A 16,532-nucleotide genomic window follows, 5' to 3' on the forward strand; every position below is an offset into this window, starting at 1 on the left:
AATAATAATCGAATAGGAACATCTTAATCTTACATCAAAAATAAGTCAAATAACTTGTCTATTCCATCAATTATTTATTTTTTTAGAAATGAGAAATTAAATAATCAATTTAATTTAATAGAAATGAAAGAATCAAAATTCTTTAAGGCCGTGGAAAATAGTGTAATATTCAAATTAAGCTAAAGAAATTATGCTCTGAATGGGAAAAATGTGTTTAGGGACAAAATATATATAAATGTCGCGGTAAAATTGTAATCATGTGCCTTCTGTTCAGGAAGAATTACCGTAATAACTTAAAAATAAAACCAAAACAAATCAAAATAAACAAAAACTCCCATATCTGCACGGTGCAATATGTTGTGCATTGTAATTTAAGTTTTTAAATATAGGCCATTTATGTCAAGTCAAGTCAAGTCACCTTTATTTATATAGCGCTTTTAACAATACAGATGTGTCAAAGCAACTGAACAGCATTAATTAGGAAAATAGTGTCAATAATGCAAAATGACAATAGTAAACATAAATTTTTCAGTTAAAGACAGTTCATCATTGAATTCAGTTATGTCCATACACTCTAAAAAATGCTGGGTTAAATATAACCCAGCGCTGGGTTATATTTAACCCAGCATTTTTTAGAGTGTACTAGTACCAAGTAAAACTGCATTTAACAATGTCTTGACAATTTTACGTCAATCCTTAAAGCAAAGTGGAGTTAAGCATTGAACTAACTCTCTAGATTAATATATTGCAATATATCTTAATTAACCCCCTTAACTAATTTAACTTACTTTAATTAACATAATTGTATAATTTGCTTGTTTGTATAGTTAGTAATACAAATAATTATATTATATTATATTATATTATATTATGTTATATTATGATTATTTGTAGTAGTAGTATTTTCCTGTCAATGCTGCTTGAAACTATTATGGCTAATAATTAAGTTTTTTTTTTTAAGTTAATACTAAAATGTTGTTTTCTAGACTCATTTCTCTTTGAAGATCTGCCCTCTTGTGGTCAATGAAGGCATGGCTACTCTCACTGAACAGTTCATATCTAAACTAGGCCAGTGGTTAGGCATTACAGAACATCTGAGTTTGGTGAAGCAACACAAGATTTCCTTCTGTCTCAAGCATTTGAGATAATCATCGATATAGCAGAAGCCTACCGTTCACCATACTTTAGACTTTAAATGTGCATTTTTTTTTCATAAAATGATGATACTGGTGTGGTCAGAGACTTCCAAACTGGTCGAGTTTCCTATGAACCAGAAAGAGGCTTATGGGCTCTGCAGGTCACATGACTGAAACAGCAACAATGTGCTCTTTGTGATCAAAGGCCAAACAACACAATGCTTGATATAGCTGAATAAATATTTCTACTCACAAAGAACAGCCAACTAGCATTAAGTATTTCATTAGTCATCATTATAAATAACTGTTAGAGGACAATTCAGCCGTAATCACAACATTTTATATGCACAATTCAGAATTTGTGCCTAAGGTAACTGTAAAGTGGTGGTCAACTGGAGCTTATGATTACACTAATGACTGCACACAGACCTACCGCCCTTCAAAGTTAATCTTTGTAGTGAGACCTAGAAAGCACGATGGAATAACTCAGTTATCACTCGGAACTTTAAATGTTGCTCTAAATGAATTAACTTAAAATGAATGGCCAAGAAGAGTCTCCGACTTTGAGAAGAAAGGTAAGCTTTCATTTGACTTTTGAATTTACGGTCCACAACAAAGGCTGTCCACAGCATTATCCACAGGACTGAACATGGAAAAGCAATTGACATGTATGTGTTAAAAGACAAACATTTCCTAAAGACACCCTACAGAGCTTCTCTAAAGGGAATTTCATCCTGAATTAACTCTGAACCCATGCAGTTTTCACTGCTCATGCTATGAACACCAGCATGATTGTATTTCAGCTGGTATATCTGTTATGCACCTTATCTAGAGCACTAAGAGCAGTTCTGTCCTAGGATGAGTTTGCATTTCAGAGACAGTCTGAATCCGTGATTAAGAGGCGTTTGGAATATTAAGTAAAAATGTTCAAATATTTTCAACGAGTTTCAAAAATGGGCAAAGACAGTGGAGAGCTTAAGGAATATCAACCTTTACTTAAAGACTTCAAAGAACCAGCTCAACAAATAAAGGTATGATAAAATAAAATAAATTATTATTTTTAATTAAATATATTTTTAAAAATACTATTAATTATTATTATTGTTACCAAATTATTTAATTGATTTTTATTCTTTTTTCAAATATATTTAACTTTTTTTTTTAAATTAAAATATTTATTACTAGTAGGTTATAATGTACTCTTCAGCATAGCAATAATGAACAGTGATGGATAGAACATGAAGTTGACTGTAATATTCATGCTCTATTTTCGAAGTCTTGCATACATTATTTTTTGTACTTTATATTTGCATGTATATTACATATTTTCACAACTCTTCACCGTTCTGTTGTTACCCTCCTTTTAATACTCTACTCTTAGATACTCTAAATATTAGCTGTTAACGATGAGCTGAAATCAGAATCACTTTCGAACATGCCTTTTGTACTCTGTTAACTGCAGGTTCCCAGTAAGTCTCTTCTTCTGGCTGTCTGGGCAGCTGGCATCGGTGGAACGTTTCAATATGGGTACAATATATCTATCATAAACGCACCTACCAAGGTAAGAACTTTGTGCATTAACGTGATTATTCTCATCACTTAAGCCCGCTTGTGTTTACATCTACAGCAGACTTTATGGAACATGCATTAGTCACATGGAGTTCAGTACAGCATGCATGTGTGTGATGCATGAGTTATTATTGCAGTAGCTCATCAGACTAAAAGTCACATGAAATTTGTAGTAAATATATCACATGGATTTGGATTCTGGTTCCTTGCACATTTTTTAATTTTGAATGTGACAAAAAGTACTGAATCCAAAAACCACATCTGTGACCCTGGACCACAAAAGCAGTCTTAAGTGTCAATTTTTCGAAATTGAGATTTATACATCATCTGAAAGCTGAATAAATAAGCTTTGTTAGGATAGGACAATATTTGGCCGAGATACAACTATTTGAATATCAGGAATCTGAGGGTGCAAAAAAATCTAAATATTGAGAAAATCGCCTTTAAAGTTGTTCAAATGAAGTTCTTAGCAATGCATATTACTAATCAAAAATTAAGTTTTAATATATTTACGGTAGGAAATTTACAAAATATCTTCATGGAACATGATCTTTACTTAATATCCTAATGATTTCTGTCAGGACCACTATCGTCAAAGATGATTGACAATTTGCATACAGTTTGGATTGGCGGTATGGTTCTGTTCTGGGCAAGAACTCCCTGCGCATCCATGCAGCCTAGCATGGATGAGAGCAGGGAGAGCAGCGATAACCCCCCAGGGTAAACAGAACAGAACCAACATAAATGTAGTGCAGATATCGTTAAAGTTCAATAATGTCATGTACACATTTTAGAATTAGTCTGATTCAAAGGAGAATCAAAAGGCTGAATCCTGACTGACAGAGGAGGAGCTGGGGATGGAGGAGGGTAATTAGCTATTGAGCAATGGGGGGACCTTATATATGAATGCTTAGATAGGTGTCGTATTCCCATAGGTTGCTGGGGATCAGCTGAGAGTCAGCTGATGCGAGCTTGACTAACGTGACCTGCCAGAACTAACGCTATTCTAGATTTTTGGCATAAAAGAAAAATCTATTATTTTGACCCATACAATGTATTTTTGGCTATTGCTACAAATATACCCCAGCGACTTAAGACCAGGGTTTTGTGGTCCAGGGTCACATTTGGATTTTTTTTTTTTTTTGTGTATACAGGCAAGACTAATTTTAACTACTGTAAGAGGTATCACTAATACATTAAGACAATTGTTTTGCATCACAATTTGTCTGAAATGTTAATACTTTAAAGTCTGTCTACAGATGCAAATAGATAAGACAAACACTAAATGTGTATTTTGGATGTTTTCTTTCCAGTAGTCAACATTATGCATGCAAAACAACAGGCCAAAATCTTAAAACTGACCAGTGCATGAAAAAAACACACTGGTTTGTCTGGTAGTGTCTGTTTTGCCTTATTTGTTAACCTAGGTTAACCATGTTTCTCAATCTTCATGCTTTATCTTAGATTAGTAACTGACCTACTAAGAATTGTTTACTTCTGTGGAATGTAAAAGAAGATAATTTGTGTCTCAGTGTTCTATTTTTGTTAATGTTCCAATTGTTCATCAAGTTAAAGCGCCCGTTCCTTTAATGCCAGGCAGTATTTATTGTCTTGTGTGTTTCCTCTCAGGCTGTACAGAACTTCATTAATCAGACATGGACTGAGCGCTACAACACTGAAATCTCCACCCAGGTGCTCACACTCCTCTGGTCCACCATAGTGTCCGTATTCACTCTCGGTGGACTTGTGGGAGCGTCTGTGGGGGGAACTCTGGCCATTAGATTTGGAAGGTGAATTCCAGCCAAAAATATTGTACAGAACATATTTGAATGACGTGAGCAAATGTGCAAGACTGGGTGGGAGGGGTCAAATGGGAAGTTTTTAGGGACGTTACAGCCCTGTTTAAATGAATTTCTAATTCTTTTTTTTTTGTTCAGGAAAGGGACACTACTGTTCAACAACGCCTTTGCTCTGTTGGCTGCTTTCTTCATGGGCTTGAGTTATCCCTCCAGCACTTTTGAGCTTTTAATCGTTGGACGCTTCCTGACGGGAGTAAACGCAGGTAGTTTTCAAGCACATAAAGTAGTGATGGTTGATCAGTTTTGTATTAGTATTCAATAAACATTGCAGAAATATTCAAAAGTTTGGGGTCAGTAAGATTTTTTTTTTTTTGTAAGAAATTAGTTCATTTTATTCAGCAAGAATGCTTTAAAGTGATTTAATTTTTTCTATTATATTAATAGAATTATTCTATTATTCTGTTTCAGATTTGAACTTTCTACTCACTATTCTATTCAAAGAATCCTGAAAAAAAAATGCATCACAGTTTCCACAATAAAAGCACTGTCTTCAACTGTCTTCAGCATTAATAATAATGAATAATAAGAAATGTTTCTTGAGCAGCAAGTTAGCATATATGATATATTAGAATGATTTCTGAAGGATCATGTGACTGAAGACTGGAGTAATGATGCTGAAAATTCAGCTTTGCATCACAGGAAAAACGCATTAAAATAGAAGACAGCTATTTGAAATTGTAATACTATTTCACAATATTACAGTTTTACTGTATTTTAACCAAATAAATGCAGCCTTGTTGAATGTAATCTAGATAAACACACACCTTGTCCTCTGTTTCTCGCTCTGCGCTGCTGCAGTCTGCGGATTGAAAAAGAACGCGCTGAAAGAGTCTGCCGCCATTTTCATATGAAATTTAAAGGGGACTGAGGCGATCACGAATTGGTGTACAGTTTATGGAACTAATTGCAAAATTTTAGGGGGGCTGAGTAGTCATTTTAGGGGGGCTATAGCCCCCCAAAAATGGCCTAGCGACGCCCATGAAAACCAGCATTAATGTCTTACTACAATCTATGTTAAAAATGCCTATATTTAATATTTCGTGAAACATGAAGTTCAAAAGAACATCATATACGAGATGTAATCTTTTGTAACACTATAAATGTCTTTCCTGTCACTTGATTCATTTAATGCATCCTTGCCGAGTAAAAAATATCAATTTATTTTAAAGAAAATCTTACTAAATAAGTACACAAACTAAATCGAGTTGGAAACATACAAATTTATGCATTAAGGCTATTTTAAATGGGTCCTATTATGCTTTTTCACTTTTTCAACTTTAGTTAGTCTGTAATGTTATAGAATTATTCTATTATTCTGTTTCAGATTTGAACTTTCTACTCACTATTCTATTCAAAGAATCCTGAAAAAAAAATGCATCACAGTTTCCACAATAAAAGCACTGTCTTCAACTGTCTTCAGCATTAATAATAATGAATAATAAGAAATGTTTCTTGAGCAGCAAGTTAGCATATATGATATATTAGAATGATTTCTGAAGGATCATGTGACTGAAGACTGGAGTAATGATGCTGAAAATTCAGCTTTGCATCACAGGAAAAACGCATTAAAATAGAAGACAGCTATTTGAAATTGTAATACTATTTCACAATATTACAGTTTTACTGTATTTTAACCAAATAAATGCAGCCTTGTTGAATGTAACAGACTTCTTTCAAAAAGTTGTAAAGAAATGACCAACCCCAAACTTTTGAATGGTAGTGATATTAAACATAATACAGCAAGGTATAAAACTACTCTTGAGGTATAAAAAGGAATAAAAATAAGGTCAATATATATAAACATCTAAAACAAAGGTACAAAAAGCACATATATTTAAACTAATAATTTACCATGCTAACAAATACTGAATTTTTGAATTTGTTACATTTTTTCTAATATTATCAATGCACAATCTTGCTTCACTCTGTTAAACCTTAAAATATTTTTTTTTAAATATAAAATTTAGTCTTAATTATAATTTTTTTTTAAATAATTTTTTGGATAATCAGTGAAGTAAAGAAAACATTCCCACAAAAGCAAAAAAACAAATAAATGTAAAGTAGTTTCATGGTAGTTACTGCGTTTTTGAATTTCTGTAATGGATAGAATTTGTTGGTGCCTTTATGATAAATTGCATGTGCTTTTCCTCAGTTGTATGTATCTGCTAAATGAGCAAACATAAATGAGAAGCCTTCTGAATTGTTACACACATTATGAGTGTATGTTTGTGATCCCATAACTGACATCTTATTTCTAATGACAGGTATCGCAATATGTGTGCAGCCCCTGTATATTGGTGAGATCGCACCTAGAGCTCTGCGTGGTGCCATGGCGATGGGAACTTCCATTTTCATCACCGGAGGGATCCTCACAGGACAAGTGATTGGCCTCAAGTAAGAAAAAAGGCAGTCATTCTCCATATAAAGAATATGAGGAGGGACCAAACTTGTTCAAGCTCAACACAGTGAAAAGCTTGTAGAATAAAATAGATTCCTCTTATGGCATGTCTGATGACAATTATAAAGATGTCAATAAAGATGTTAAGACTCATGTTTTGTGTGTGTGTCAGTGAGTTGTTAGGTAAGGAGGAGTACTGGCCCATCCTCTTGTCCACCGTCTGTATTCCAGCCATAATGCAGCTGCTGACTTTTCCCTGGTTCCCCGAGAGCCCTCGCTACCTGCTCATCGACCGCGGAGATGACGACGCCTGCAAAAAGGGTACAGGATGGTTTTATAACTATGTTGCACAATATTGTTAAAGAAATTATTTGTTGTAAGGCTAGTGGGATGTGGTTGGATAATACCCATTTTTAAAGGTAATGATAAAACTTAGAGTTTGAATGTCCTGAATCCTATTTGTCTCTCTGCTGTCCTTAAAATGTAATTTAATTTAATTTAATTTAATTTAATTTAATTTAATTTAATTTAATTTAATTTAATTTAATTTAATTTAATTTAATTTAATTTAATTTAATTTAATTTAATTTAATTTAATTTAATTTAATTTAATTTAATTTAATTTAATTTAATTTAATTTAATTTAATTTAATTTAATTTAATTTAATTTAATTTAATTTAATTTAATTTAATTTAAAAAATCAAGACTTTGTAAAAGAGCATAATAGGACCCCTTTAATTTTACTGTTAAAGTTATGTGATGAATTTAATAGTCTACGGAAAACAGCAGATTCAAATATCAACTGTCCATGTGAAATTTCTGCACAGTTTCTACAAACTTTTCCAATATGCTTCATGTGATAATTCAGAAATTGAACAAAAAAATTTATTTATATTTTAATAAATAAATCGATGAAGATAAAATAATTAATCAACAACCCAGGTAAACAAACCTCCATGAAAATTACAAAAAAAGTTAATTGTTTCCTGCTTGTTTTTCTAGCAAGTATAAGGTCACGAGTCACATTTAAACTCATGATTCCATTGAAAGAAAGATGGTGTTGTCATCTCAGCTGCATATAACCACAAAATCAGAATGTTTAAAGACTGAAGTGTAAAATCTCATTGAAATGATCACACTTGAACGGATGTCATGATGTGAGCACCCTGTAGGGAGCTAAATCCAACCCGTTGAGCCGTAACCAACAACAGAAGCGAGGAGAAGAGAATCTCGTGAGTAAAGGAATGTTATGCCCTTTGCCACTTTCTTTCAGCTCTAATGTGGTTCCATGGCCCGGATAAGTACCACGGAGAAAAGGAGGACATAGAGAGAGAGAGAGTCAGCGCTGTTGGTATTAAACCCAAAAAGCCCTGGGAGCTTTTTACGGACACTAGTCTTCGCTGGCAGCTCTTGACCCTCGTCGTTTTATTTTATTTTATTATTTTATTTTATTTTATTTTATTTTATAAAATATAAATATAAAATAATAATAATAAATTTATAGGTCAGTTAAAATACACTATCCTTCAAACATTTGGGGTTAGCAAGAATTTTGAATTTTCTCATATGTCTCATATGCTCACCCAGACTCCATTTATTTGATCAAAATTACATTGTAAAATATTATTACAATTTAAAATAACTGTTTTGTACTTGAATATATTTTGAAATGTAATGTATTCCCGTGACACAAAGCTGAATTTTCAGCATCATTACTCCAGTCTTCAGTGTCCGGAGAAAAGGAGGACATAGAGAGAGAGAGAGTCAGCGCTGTTGGTATTAAACCCAAAAAGCCCTGGGAGCTTTTTACGGACACTAGTCTTCGCTGGCAGCTCTTGACCCTCGTCGTGATCCACACGTCCCAGCAACTCAACGGCATTAATGCGGTGTGTATCTCACCCAGACAGCAGGAAACAACAACATCACATCAGTGGCTTGGATTATCCTTGACTGCGGATGTGTGCACTATTAAAACCAAAAAAACACCCCCTCCCTTCAAAATGGGATGTGATCGGCCTGCTGTGGTTTAAAACCTGATCTTTTCTCAGAGAAAATGATTATTAAAGAAAAAAGAAAAAACATGGAATCGTTCAGATTTTAGCTTTGTGGCTGTGACATTAACTTGAGCTCCTATAATGGGCATGAAAGTGATTTTGCACACATGCTTAAAAGCTTTTATGGAGTGTCATGTGAGATAACATTGTAGAACTGCAAAGCCAATGGTGAACCATGTACAGTAGGCGCAAACATTATTTAGACACTTTAGTCCTAACAAACAGATAATGAATGTCATTGCATTAAATAAAACATCAAACCATTGGATAGGCCAAACGTACATTTCTGAAAATTGTTTGTTATAATTTGGTGCTTAAATTAGATTTAAACTTTAGTTTATATCAAAGCGCTTTTCCACCATCGTCGAAGTTTAATTCTCACACAGTATGATTAAACTGTTCCCAACTTGGCTGATATACATAATATTTAAATATATTACGCATATTTTCTTCGTAGATAGTCTGGGAACGTTTAACTTTCTATTCGATGTAACTTTATCCTCCATAGTGTTCACTACAAGGGTTACCAGTGTCAACTACGTCGCCCATTCTTGCGTCACCAAGGTTACGTACGTACGTTCTAGGTTCTAAACTGTAACTGTACCGTAAAATGTAGTGATTTAAGTGTATTCGTGCACATATTTTTTTTGCCGAAGATATTACACCGAAATGTTGCTAATGTGACCGCACCTAAGAAAAAGTTTTAAAACGTCGTGTTTGCAATTGTTTTTGCTAAAAAGTGACTACTTCTGAAAACTCGTCATTATTTCCAGTTCATGTTGTCCGCACCCTTTTTATTTTTTGTTACTGTTATTTGTTAGCCTACTATCTATAGCCAGTAGCTATTGAAAGAAAGAAATAAAGAAAGAAAGAAATTTATATATATTTATTTATTACAATTTTTGGTTTGACATGGTACCCTACAGTTTTGCAAAGAGAACCATTCGGTCCAATGATGGTCTTTGTGTTAAGTTTTATTGACACTGTGCAAATGTTACACAAATTTCTGATCTAATGTACACCAATGCCAATATATGAAGAGTTCATTTGCAAAAACAGATAACTCCGTTTTTAACAATTTTCAAAAATCACATTTTTTTCATTGTGCATTCCAATTAATCTCAATCAAACTGCAGTTGGGTTATTTTGATTAGGTAAAAAATAACTAAAAAACACAGCTAACTAACACAATAAAACACAATAAAAACATGATAACATAACAAAAAAACATGATTTTTGAAAATTACAAAAATCGGAGTTATCTGTTTTTGCAAATAAACTCTTCATATCTACAGGTGCATCTCAATAAATTAGAATGTCGTGGAAAAGTAGATTTATTTCTATGCAGACTACATGTTCACCCAGGCTGGGATTCCAGCTGCCAAGATTCCATACGCTACAGTGGGAACTGGAGCTTGTGAGTGCATCACCGCACTGACATGTGTAAGTCTGGAATTTGTCATTATACCTGCACAAATTAATTTATCTCAGAATGCATGACACGGAGCATAGAAATAAAGCAAATATTATAACGTAGGTTAATACTATAATTGGTAAGCTATAGATTATGGGCAGATTTGGCATAAAGTTGTTATGCCAATGCCTGTGACATTATTCAAATGACAAAAAGTGACTTTATTCAGCTTCAGTCAGTTCAGTGTTGATGCAGATTCAGTCCTGTAACTGTGTAAAGTTAATCAATTATGAAGCAAGTTCAGTTCAGCTGTAGGCAGCTCTACAGAAGACAGTAATGTCATTATTCAGCCTGAGTCAGTTCACAGTTGATTCAAACTGATGTTGTGTGTTCCAGGGTCTTCTGATTGAATCTTTGGGAAGAAGAGCTCTGATTATAGGTGGATACTCTCTCATGAGCGTGTGCTGTGTCTGTTTCACCATCGCCCTCACTTTTCAGGTCTAGTGACCTAATACCTGCTGTTTTATTTCCCCCGCAATATTCATTTTGTGCACTGTGCCAATATTCTATTATCATATGTCGCTGTATAAACTAGAATCATACTTATATGGTTATGTTGAAACATGGCCTACAGTTTGTGATCTTAATTTTCAAACATTTGAATGTATGCAGATTTAATGATGTTTGTTTGGTGTTTCTCCTCACAGGAGTCCAGCCCTTGGGTTCCCTACCTTAGTATGATTTGTGTTTTTGCCTTCATTCTCAGTTTTGGCCTTGGACCAGGTGAATGAATGAGTAAAAAAAGAAAGAAAGCAAAGGAAGATTACAGTGCATGAATGTTTTACCATTAAAGGAATAGATCACTCAAAAATGAAAATTGGTTGAAAATGTGCTCACCCTCAGGCCAGCCAAGATGAGTTTGTTTCTTCATTGGAACAGATGTGGAGAATTTTAGCATTACATCAGTTGCTCACCAGTGGATGCTCTGCAGTGAATGGGTGCCGTCAGAATGAGAGTCCAAACAGCTGATAAAAACCACTATAATCCACACCACTCCAGTCCATCAATTAACATCGTGTGAAGCAAAAAGCTGCACATTTGTAAGAAACAAACCCATCATTAAGAAGTTTTTAACTTCAAAATGTAATAAAAGTCTGTATCCATAGTATTGCTTTTTCAAGTGAAAACGTCACATGAATCAGGAGAGAAATATGCACAGATCAAGCAGTTTAATCAATTAAAATGCCTTAATGATAGAGTTGTTTCTTAAAAAACAAGCAGTTGTGGATTACTTGTAGGTTTTTATCAGCTGTTTGGACTCTCATTCTGACGGCACCCATTCACTGTAGATGGTACACTGGTGAGCAAGTGATGTAATGCTAAATTTCTCCAAATCTGTTCTGATGAAGAAACACATTTTTGGATGCCCTGAGGGTGAGCAAATTTTCATCTTTGGGTGAACTATTCCTTTGATAAAAACTCATCTCTATCCACACTATTGTTATATTGGTACACACTGGTATAGTTTGATCAGTAATATCAATGTGCTTTGTGCTGTAGGTGGTGTGACAAACATTTTAACAACAGAGCTGTTTACCCAAACCGATCGGCCTGCTGCGTACATGATCGGTGGATCTATCAACTGGATCGCTTTCTTCTTCATTGGCATGATCTTTCCATTTATTGTGGTATATATGAGCCCGTTCTTTCCCTTTGATTGAGAGATATGGTTAGTCAGTTTTTATTACCGGTATTTAGAATTTCACAAAGCAGTTGTATTTCTACAAGATGGACCTTATTTACCGTGCAGATTCTGTAAAAAACAATCCAATGATGATATTTGTTAATTACTTATTGATGAGAGTTATTAAAACAAAGTGGAATTTAAATGTTTTGTTTTTTAACAAACTTCTCTTTCTCAATTTCTCTCAGAATGGACTAAAGCAGTACTGCTTCCTTGTTTTCCTCGTTGTCTGTTGCTTGGTGGCCACTTACATCTTCTTTGTGGTCCCTGAGACCAAGAACAAGACCTTTCTAGAGATTCAGAGTGAGTTTCACTCGAGAAAGAAGCTCATTGCTGCCAATGGTACCGAGGGCCATCTACTGTCCACACCGATGTAAAACAAATGATGCATTTACAAAGCACAGTATTTTAAAGGGCTTTATTATGTCTGTGTACTTATGTATGAATGTGCTAAAAATACCTGGAAATGTAAATCCAGAAAATATCTGTAAAATTTGTGACACAGACACTGCACTACATCATGTGCCTTCAAAATGAATACCGCCTTTTACATCAAGGAAAGTCACATGATGGTAGGGACTTTCAATAGCCTAGTATTACATCTTGTATGTGTTGTATACAAATGAAAACTACTATGCAAAAATATTACAAAGTAGCCTACTATTTTGAATCAGTGTACTAGGCTACTTGTATCTGTAATTACTTTTTATCTTTAATTCTGTAAAATGGATCCATATTATAATCTTAAGCAAGAAACATCTCATGAAATCATAGAATTAATCATACTTGAATTTATTTTAATGTGAGCAACAGTTTAAAGGAAATGTTTGCAAGACACAATTGTTTGTATCTTTCACACACAGTCAGATATTTTGTATTCTTAACATTCTCAAAGTTTGCAGATACTACAAGCACGAATCCACTGTGTGAATCAAGCTTGAATTCACTTCATTTTAAAGCCAACAAACATTTTTTTTTCAGTGTACAATGGTAGTTTTTCACAGTTCTTTTCACAGCATCTTTTATTCGTAACATCCTTAACATATTTTAAAGGTTTTCTATAAATAAATAAATAAATAAATAAATACTGTACAGGGTGCGATTTGTGAAAAAAGCAGGGCGGGGGGGGGAGGGGGGGGAGATTTTGAAAACTTTTTTTTCAGAGCAAGGCTTTAAAGTATAATGTCAGTGTAATCTGTGAACAAAGCACATCATAAACCCGTCTTTTTAAACAAGTACCAGATAATGTGTGTTATGTCACGAAATGTTTTTAATAGCCTACGACTGAAACTGTAGGCTATTTAACGTGATCACAATTTAATAAAAACATTAGGCCGATAAATTAATTTCAACGGTTATTCAAACAACGAATAAATTATATCTACCCCCTCCTACCCTGCGAATGTCGAGCCCCGGGACGCCCTCGCTGCTTAGAACAAATTAAGTGATAGAGTAAAATCTTTCCCCTGCGCTGATGGCTCGCGGGAGAGCTCGTTAATATCATTAAGCAGATGTTCAAACTCCAGTCCGAAACACCACTGGCCACGAGCTTTGGGCTCTGCTCTCACGGAGAATATTTACTTATATAGCATATTTTATTTTAGATAAACTAGAAACAATGTTTAATTTATAAAGTTTTATTTTGAAATGTAAGTCAATAACAATTGGCTGAAGCCACAGCCAATGATGAAAGTCTTTGCACGAGGAGACCCCGCCCCATTTTGGAGGTTCTGCCCACTTTTGGAGTTCACGCCCCATTTTGGAGATCTCCGGTTCTGCAGTTATACCTACTTGGGTCATCATGCAAAGAATCTGCGCAAAGGATCATGGGAGCCCGAAGTGTCCATCAGTAGTAGCCTTCGAAATCCTTCATTCCGAAGGGCCCTTTGAAGTGGCCAGTTTTGAGCACTTCGGTTTGGAACGACCCTTCAATATGGCGGCCATGATTGTTTTCACTCCGAAGTGCCCTTTGGAGGGCGATATATCCCGTTTGGAACGCACCGATATATATGCATCGCTAACTTTTTCTTCTTCTTTGACCTTTAATGGAGGTTGGCAAACCAGCTTTAGGTGCATCTTCCGCCACCTACTGGGATGGAGTGCGAGGCATGCTTCATTCATCTTTATTTTCACTATTATATTTTAACAGTATTTTATATTATATCACTCCAGTCACTGAAAGACCCACAACAACAATTGAGTCTGTTTTTTATTTACTCTATATGTTTTATTTTTAGGAAAGTCTATTGATCCCGAATGTCTTAACATTGTACCACTTTTCTTTATATATGGTTGTACAGTTTTGTGTCATTAATAATTACATTTATATTTACTGCTTTTGAAAATGTATGACATAAATAATTGTAAGCCATTCGATTAATTCCTAAAAAAAATGGCTTAGTATGTTGCACATACATTGTATTAGAAATTGCACAACCACAAGTTAATACATTGAGTAAACTGAGCAAACTGCATTGGTCAGACAGATTCATCATTGATCCCATAAAGTAAACTGCAGAAACTCTGTGACTAGCCGTGAAACATATCTTTACAGAGTGGCTTGTTTTGAACAGGGAGACAGTTTAGCTGTGAACTTCTCTCTTATTTGATAGACAACAGAGTGAGCTTCATCAAAGGAATCCGAGAGCGCTGACTGGACTTGACTCCTCCAGCTCAGCAGTTTGGGTCTGTCCTTCAGAATGTCCCTCCCACTGCACAGAGGCTGAAAGAGACAAGAGAATGTATTTTAAAGCTCTTCAGCCCTATAGCTTAGACGTCACCAAACATCTCAAGACAGGTAGGACTTCTTTATAACTGGTCTGTGGGAACATTCACAGTACGTTTAGCAGCTCTAAGCTCTCACCTGCATGAGCTCACAAACTGCTAAAAGGTCAGCCAATGAGATGTCGTCACCGCACAGGAAGGCCTGGTTCTTCAGAAACACGTTTTCCAGCTTGTCCAGTGTGCCATCCAGGTCTGCCAGCACCTTTTTAAGTTTCTCTGGATTCGCTGGATGTCCCATGCGTGGCAGTAAAACCTGTACAGGAATACAAAACCTGTGAAGTCTGCCAAAATCAGGGTCAAAAACAGGTAAATGTGGTTTAAAACGGTTATAGATGAAGAACAACATCGCTGCTTGAAATGTCATGTCAACTAACCACGTCAAACCCTACCTCGTGCAGGAAGATGGAGGAAATGTGTGTGCGCGTGTTGGCATGATTCCACGCTGTGTACTCATCCACTCGGGCTCTCTTCTCTGGCAGTTTGGGGTACCAGTGATCAGGGACATTATAGGCTGTCGCCAGATACTTCAATATGGCGTCACTGTGACACAAAACCAAAGCTTAGAAGAATATCACACATTTGATCTGTTTTTCTAGCTACACTCTCTCTTCTTACCTCTCAGTGAGAACAAATCCGTTGTCCTCTAACACTGGCAGTTTTTGCATGGGGTTGAGTTTGGCGAACTCAGGTGTTTTCTGCTGCGCTAGAGATTCAAGTTCAAGAGCATTAAAGTTGTGAAGTTCAACAAATGAAATGAAGTTTGAATTCATAAAGAGTTCTGACAACAAATATTAACACATTATTTTCAGAACAACTTTTATATAGGTCTGGATTTAAAATCATCTGGACTTTACAAATGCATTCAAAACGGCTCTCACAGCCTCCACTGAACAACACACGCACAACAATGTTGCTCACCTTTTCGTATGGCAATGTTTTCCACCGTGTGTGGTATTTTGTTGTCTTTGAGGAATATTAGTACAGCCCTGCAGGCCTGAGACACGAGATCTAAATAAGCTTTCACTGCCTGTCTGCCAGCCATAGTCAAATTAAGTGTGAGTCCTGTAGAAACAAGAAGTATTCCTGTTTGGGATGCCTCAGTCGATTCGCCCCTTTAATAGGGGACGGGCCGGAGGTGTGGTTGTGATGTGACTTCAGGTTTGATACAGGACCAGCACATCCCATTTGTTACATGCTTAAAATTGACCAAATCACAGGACGTCCCAGATGTCTTCAAATCACGGAGTACATGGAGGAAAGCCATGGGAACACAGGGAGAACAAACAAATTCACATAAATGCCTCCTGGCTCAGTTGGGATGGGGTAACCCACTGATCCAATGTGCCAGAAACAGATCTGATAACAGAAACATCAATATGGAAAAAGCTGTGAGTATGTACAGTTTGTGAAATGATTTAAGGTAGGTGTGTGTGTGTATGTGTGTGGGGAGTTTACTTAGGGTTTGACACAGGACCACAGTGTCCCATGAAGGACATTGTCTACAATTCCACCAAATTACAGGATGTCCCAGCTAGTATGACACAGTTGCCCTGCATACCATGTGTCTTTGAGA

The 16,532-nt window shown here is 35.5% G+C and overlaps 2 protein-coding genes across 3 annotated transcripts; one reads left to right on the plus strand and one right to left on the minus strand.

Moving 5' to 3' along the window:
- The first annotated feature begins 1,520 nt into the window (after positions 1-1,520).
- LOC107653192 (solute carrier family 2, facilitated glucose transporter member 11-like) lies at positions 1,521-13,183 on the plus strand. 2 transcript variants are annotated; one of them, XM_016439867.1, is made up of 13 exons: positions 1,521-1,711; positions 2,599-2,697; positions 4,335-4,495; positions 4,643-4,767; positions 6,829-6,958; positions 7,135-7,283; positions 8,237-8,286; positions 8,712-8,849; positions 10,350-10,460; positions 10,828-10,929; positions 11,139-11,214; positions 11,992-12,119; positions 12,364-13,183. In XM_016439867.1, exons 1-13 carry the CDS (start codon positions 1,673-1,675, stop codon positions 12,550-12,552), a joined length of 1,497 nt encoding a protein of 498 aa, XP_016295353.1. In that variant the 5' UTR covers positions 1,521-1,672; the 3' UTR covers positions 12,553-13,183. The 2 variants fall into 2 exon arrangements, with proteins under 2 accessions (XP_016295353.1, XP_016295347.1); XM_016439861.1 differs by lacking the exon at positions 1,521-1,711 and adding an exon at positions 2,015-2,167.
- Positions 13,184-14,224: 1,041 nt separating this feature from the next.
- Positions 14,225-16,057, minus strand: LOC107653205 (glutathione S-transferase theta-1-like). The gene is made up of 5 exons (XM_016439875.1): positions 15,878-16,057; positions 15,575-15,662; positions 15,349-15,499; positions 15,039-15,212; positions 14,225-14,897 (listed from the first exon to the last, which is right to left on the minus strand). The coding sequence occupies exons 1-5, from the start codon at positions 15,999-16,001 to the stop codon at positions 14,724-14,726; spliced, it is 711 nt and encodes a 236-aa protein (XP_016295361.1). The 5' UTR covers positions 16,002-16,057; the 3' UTR covers positions 14,225-14,723.
- Positions 16,058-16,532: the final 475 nt, after the last annotated feature.

Source organism: Sinocyclocheilus anshuiensis, unplaced genomic scaffold (assembly GCF_001515605.1).
Source record: "Sinocyclocheilus anshuiensis isolate Anshui unplaced genomic scaffold, SAMN03320099.WGS_v1.1 scaffold117, whole genome shotgun sequence".
NCBI classification, from domain to species: domain Eukaryota; kingdom Metazoa; phylum Chordata; class Actinopteri; order Cypriniformes; family Cyprinidae; genus Sinocyclocheilus; species Sinocyclocheilus anshuiensis.

Bases quoted from the DNA above. Each gene is read 5' to 3' on its own strand.
- LOC107653205 (XM_016439875.1), bottom strand. From the start codon at position 16,001: ATGGCTGGCAGACAGGCAGTGAAAGCTTATTTAGATCTCGTGTCTCAG. The intron at 15,663-15,877 runs GTGAGCAACATT...TTGAATCTCTAG, and splicing joins AAACATTGCCATACGAAAAG to CGCAGCAGAAAACACCTGAG. The intron at 14,898-15,038 runs GTGAGAGCTTAG...TGTCTCTTTCAG, and splicing joins CAGTTTGTGAGCTCATGCAG to CCTCTGTGCAGTGGGAGGGA.
- LOC107653192 (XM_016439861.1), top strand. From the start codon at position 2,060: ATGTTCAAATATTTTCAACGAGTTTCAAAAATGGGCAAAGACAGTGGA. The intron at 4,496-4,642 runs GTGAATTCCAGC...TTTTTTGTTCAG, and splicing joins CTGGCCATTAGATTTGGAAG to GAAAGGGACACTACTGTTCA. The intron at 7,284-8,236 runs GTACAGGATGGT...ACTTTCTTTCAG, and splicing joins TGACGACGCCTGCAAAAAGG to CTCTAATGTGGTTCCATGGC.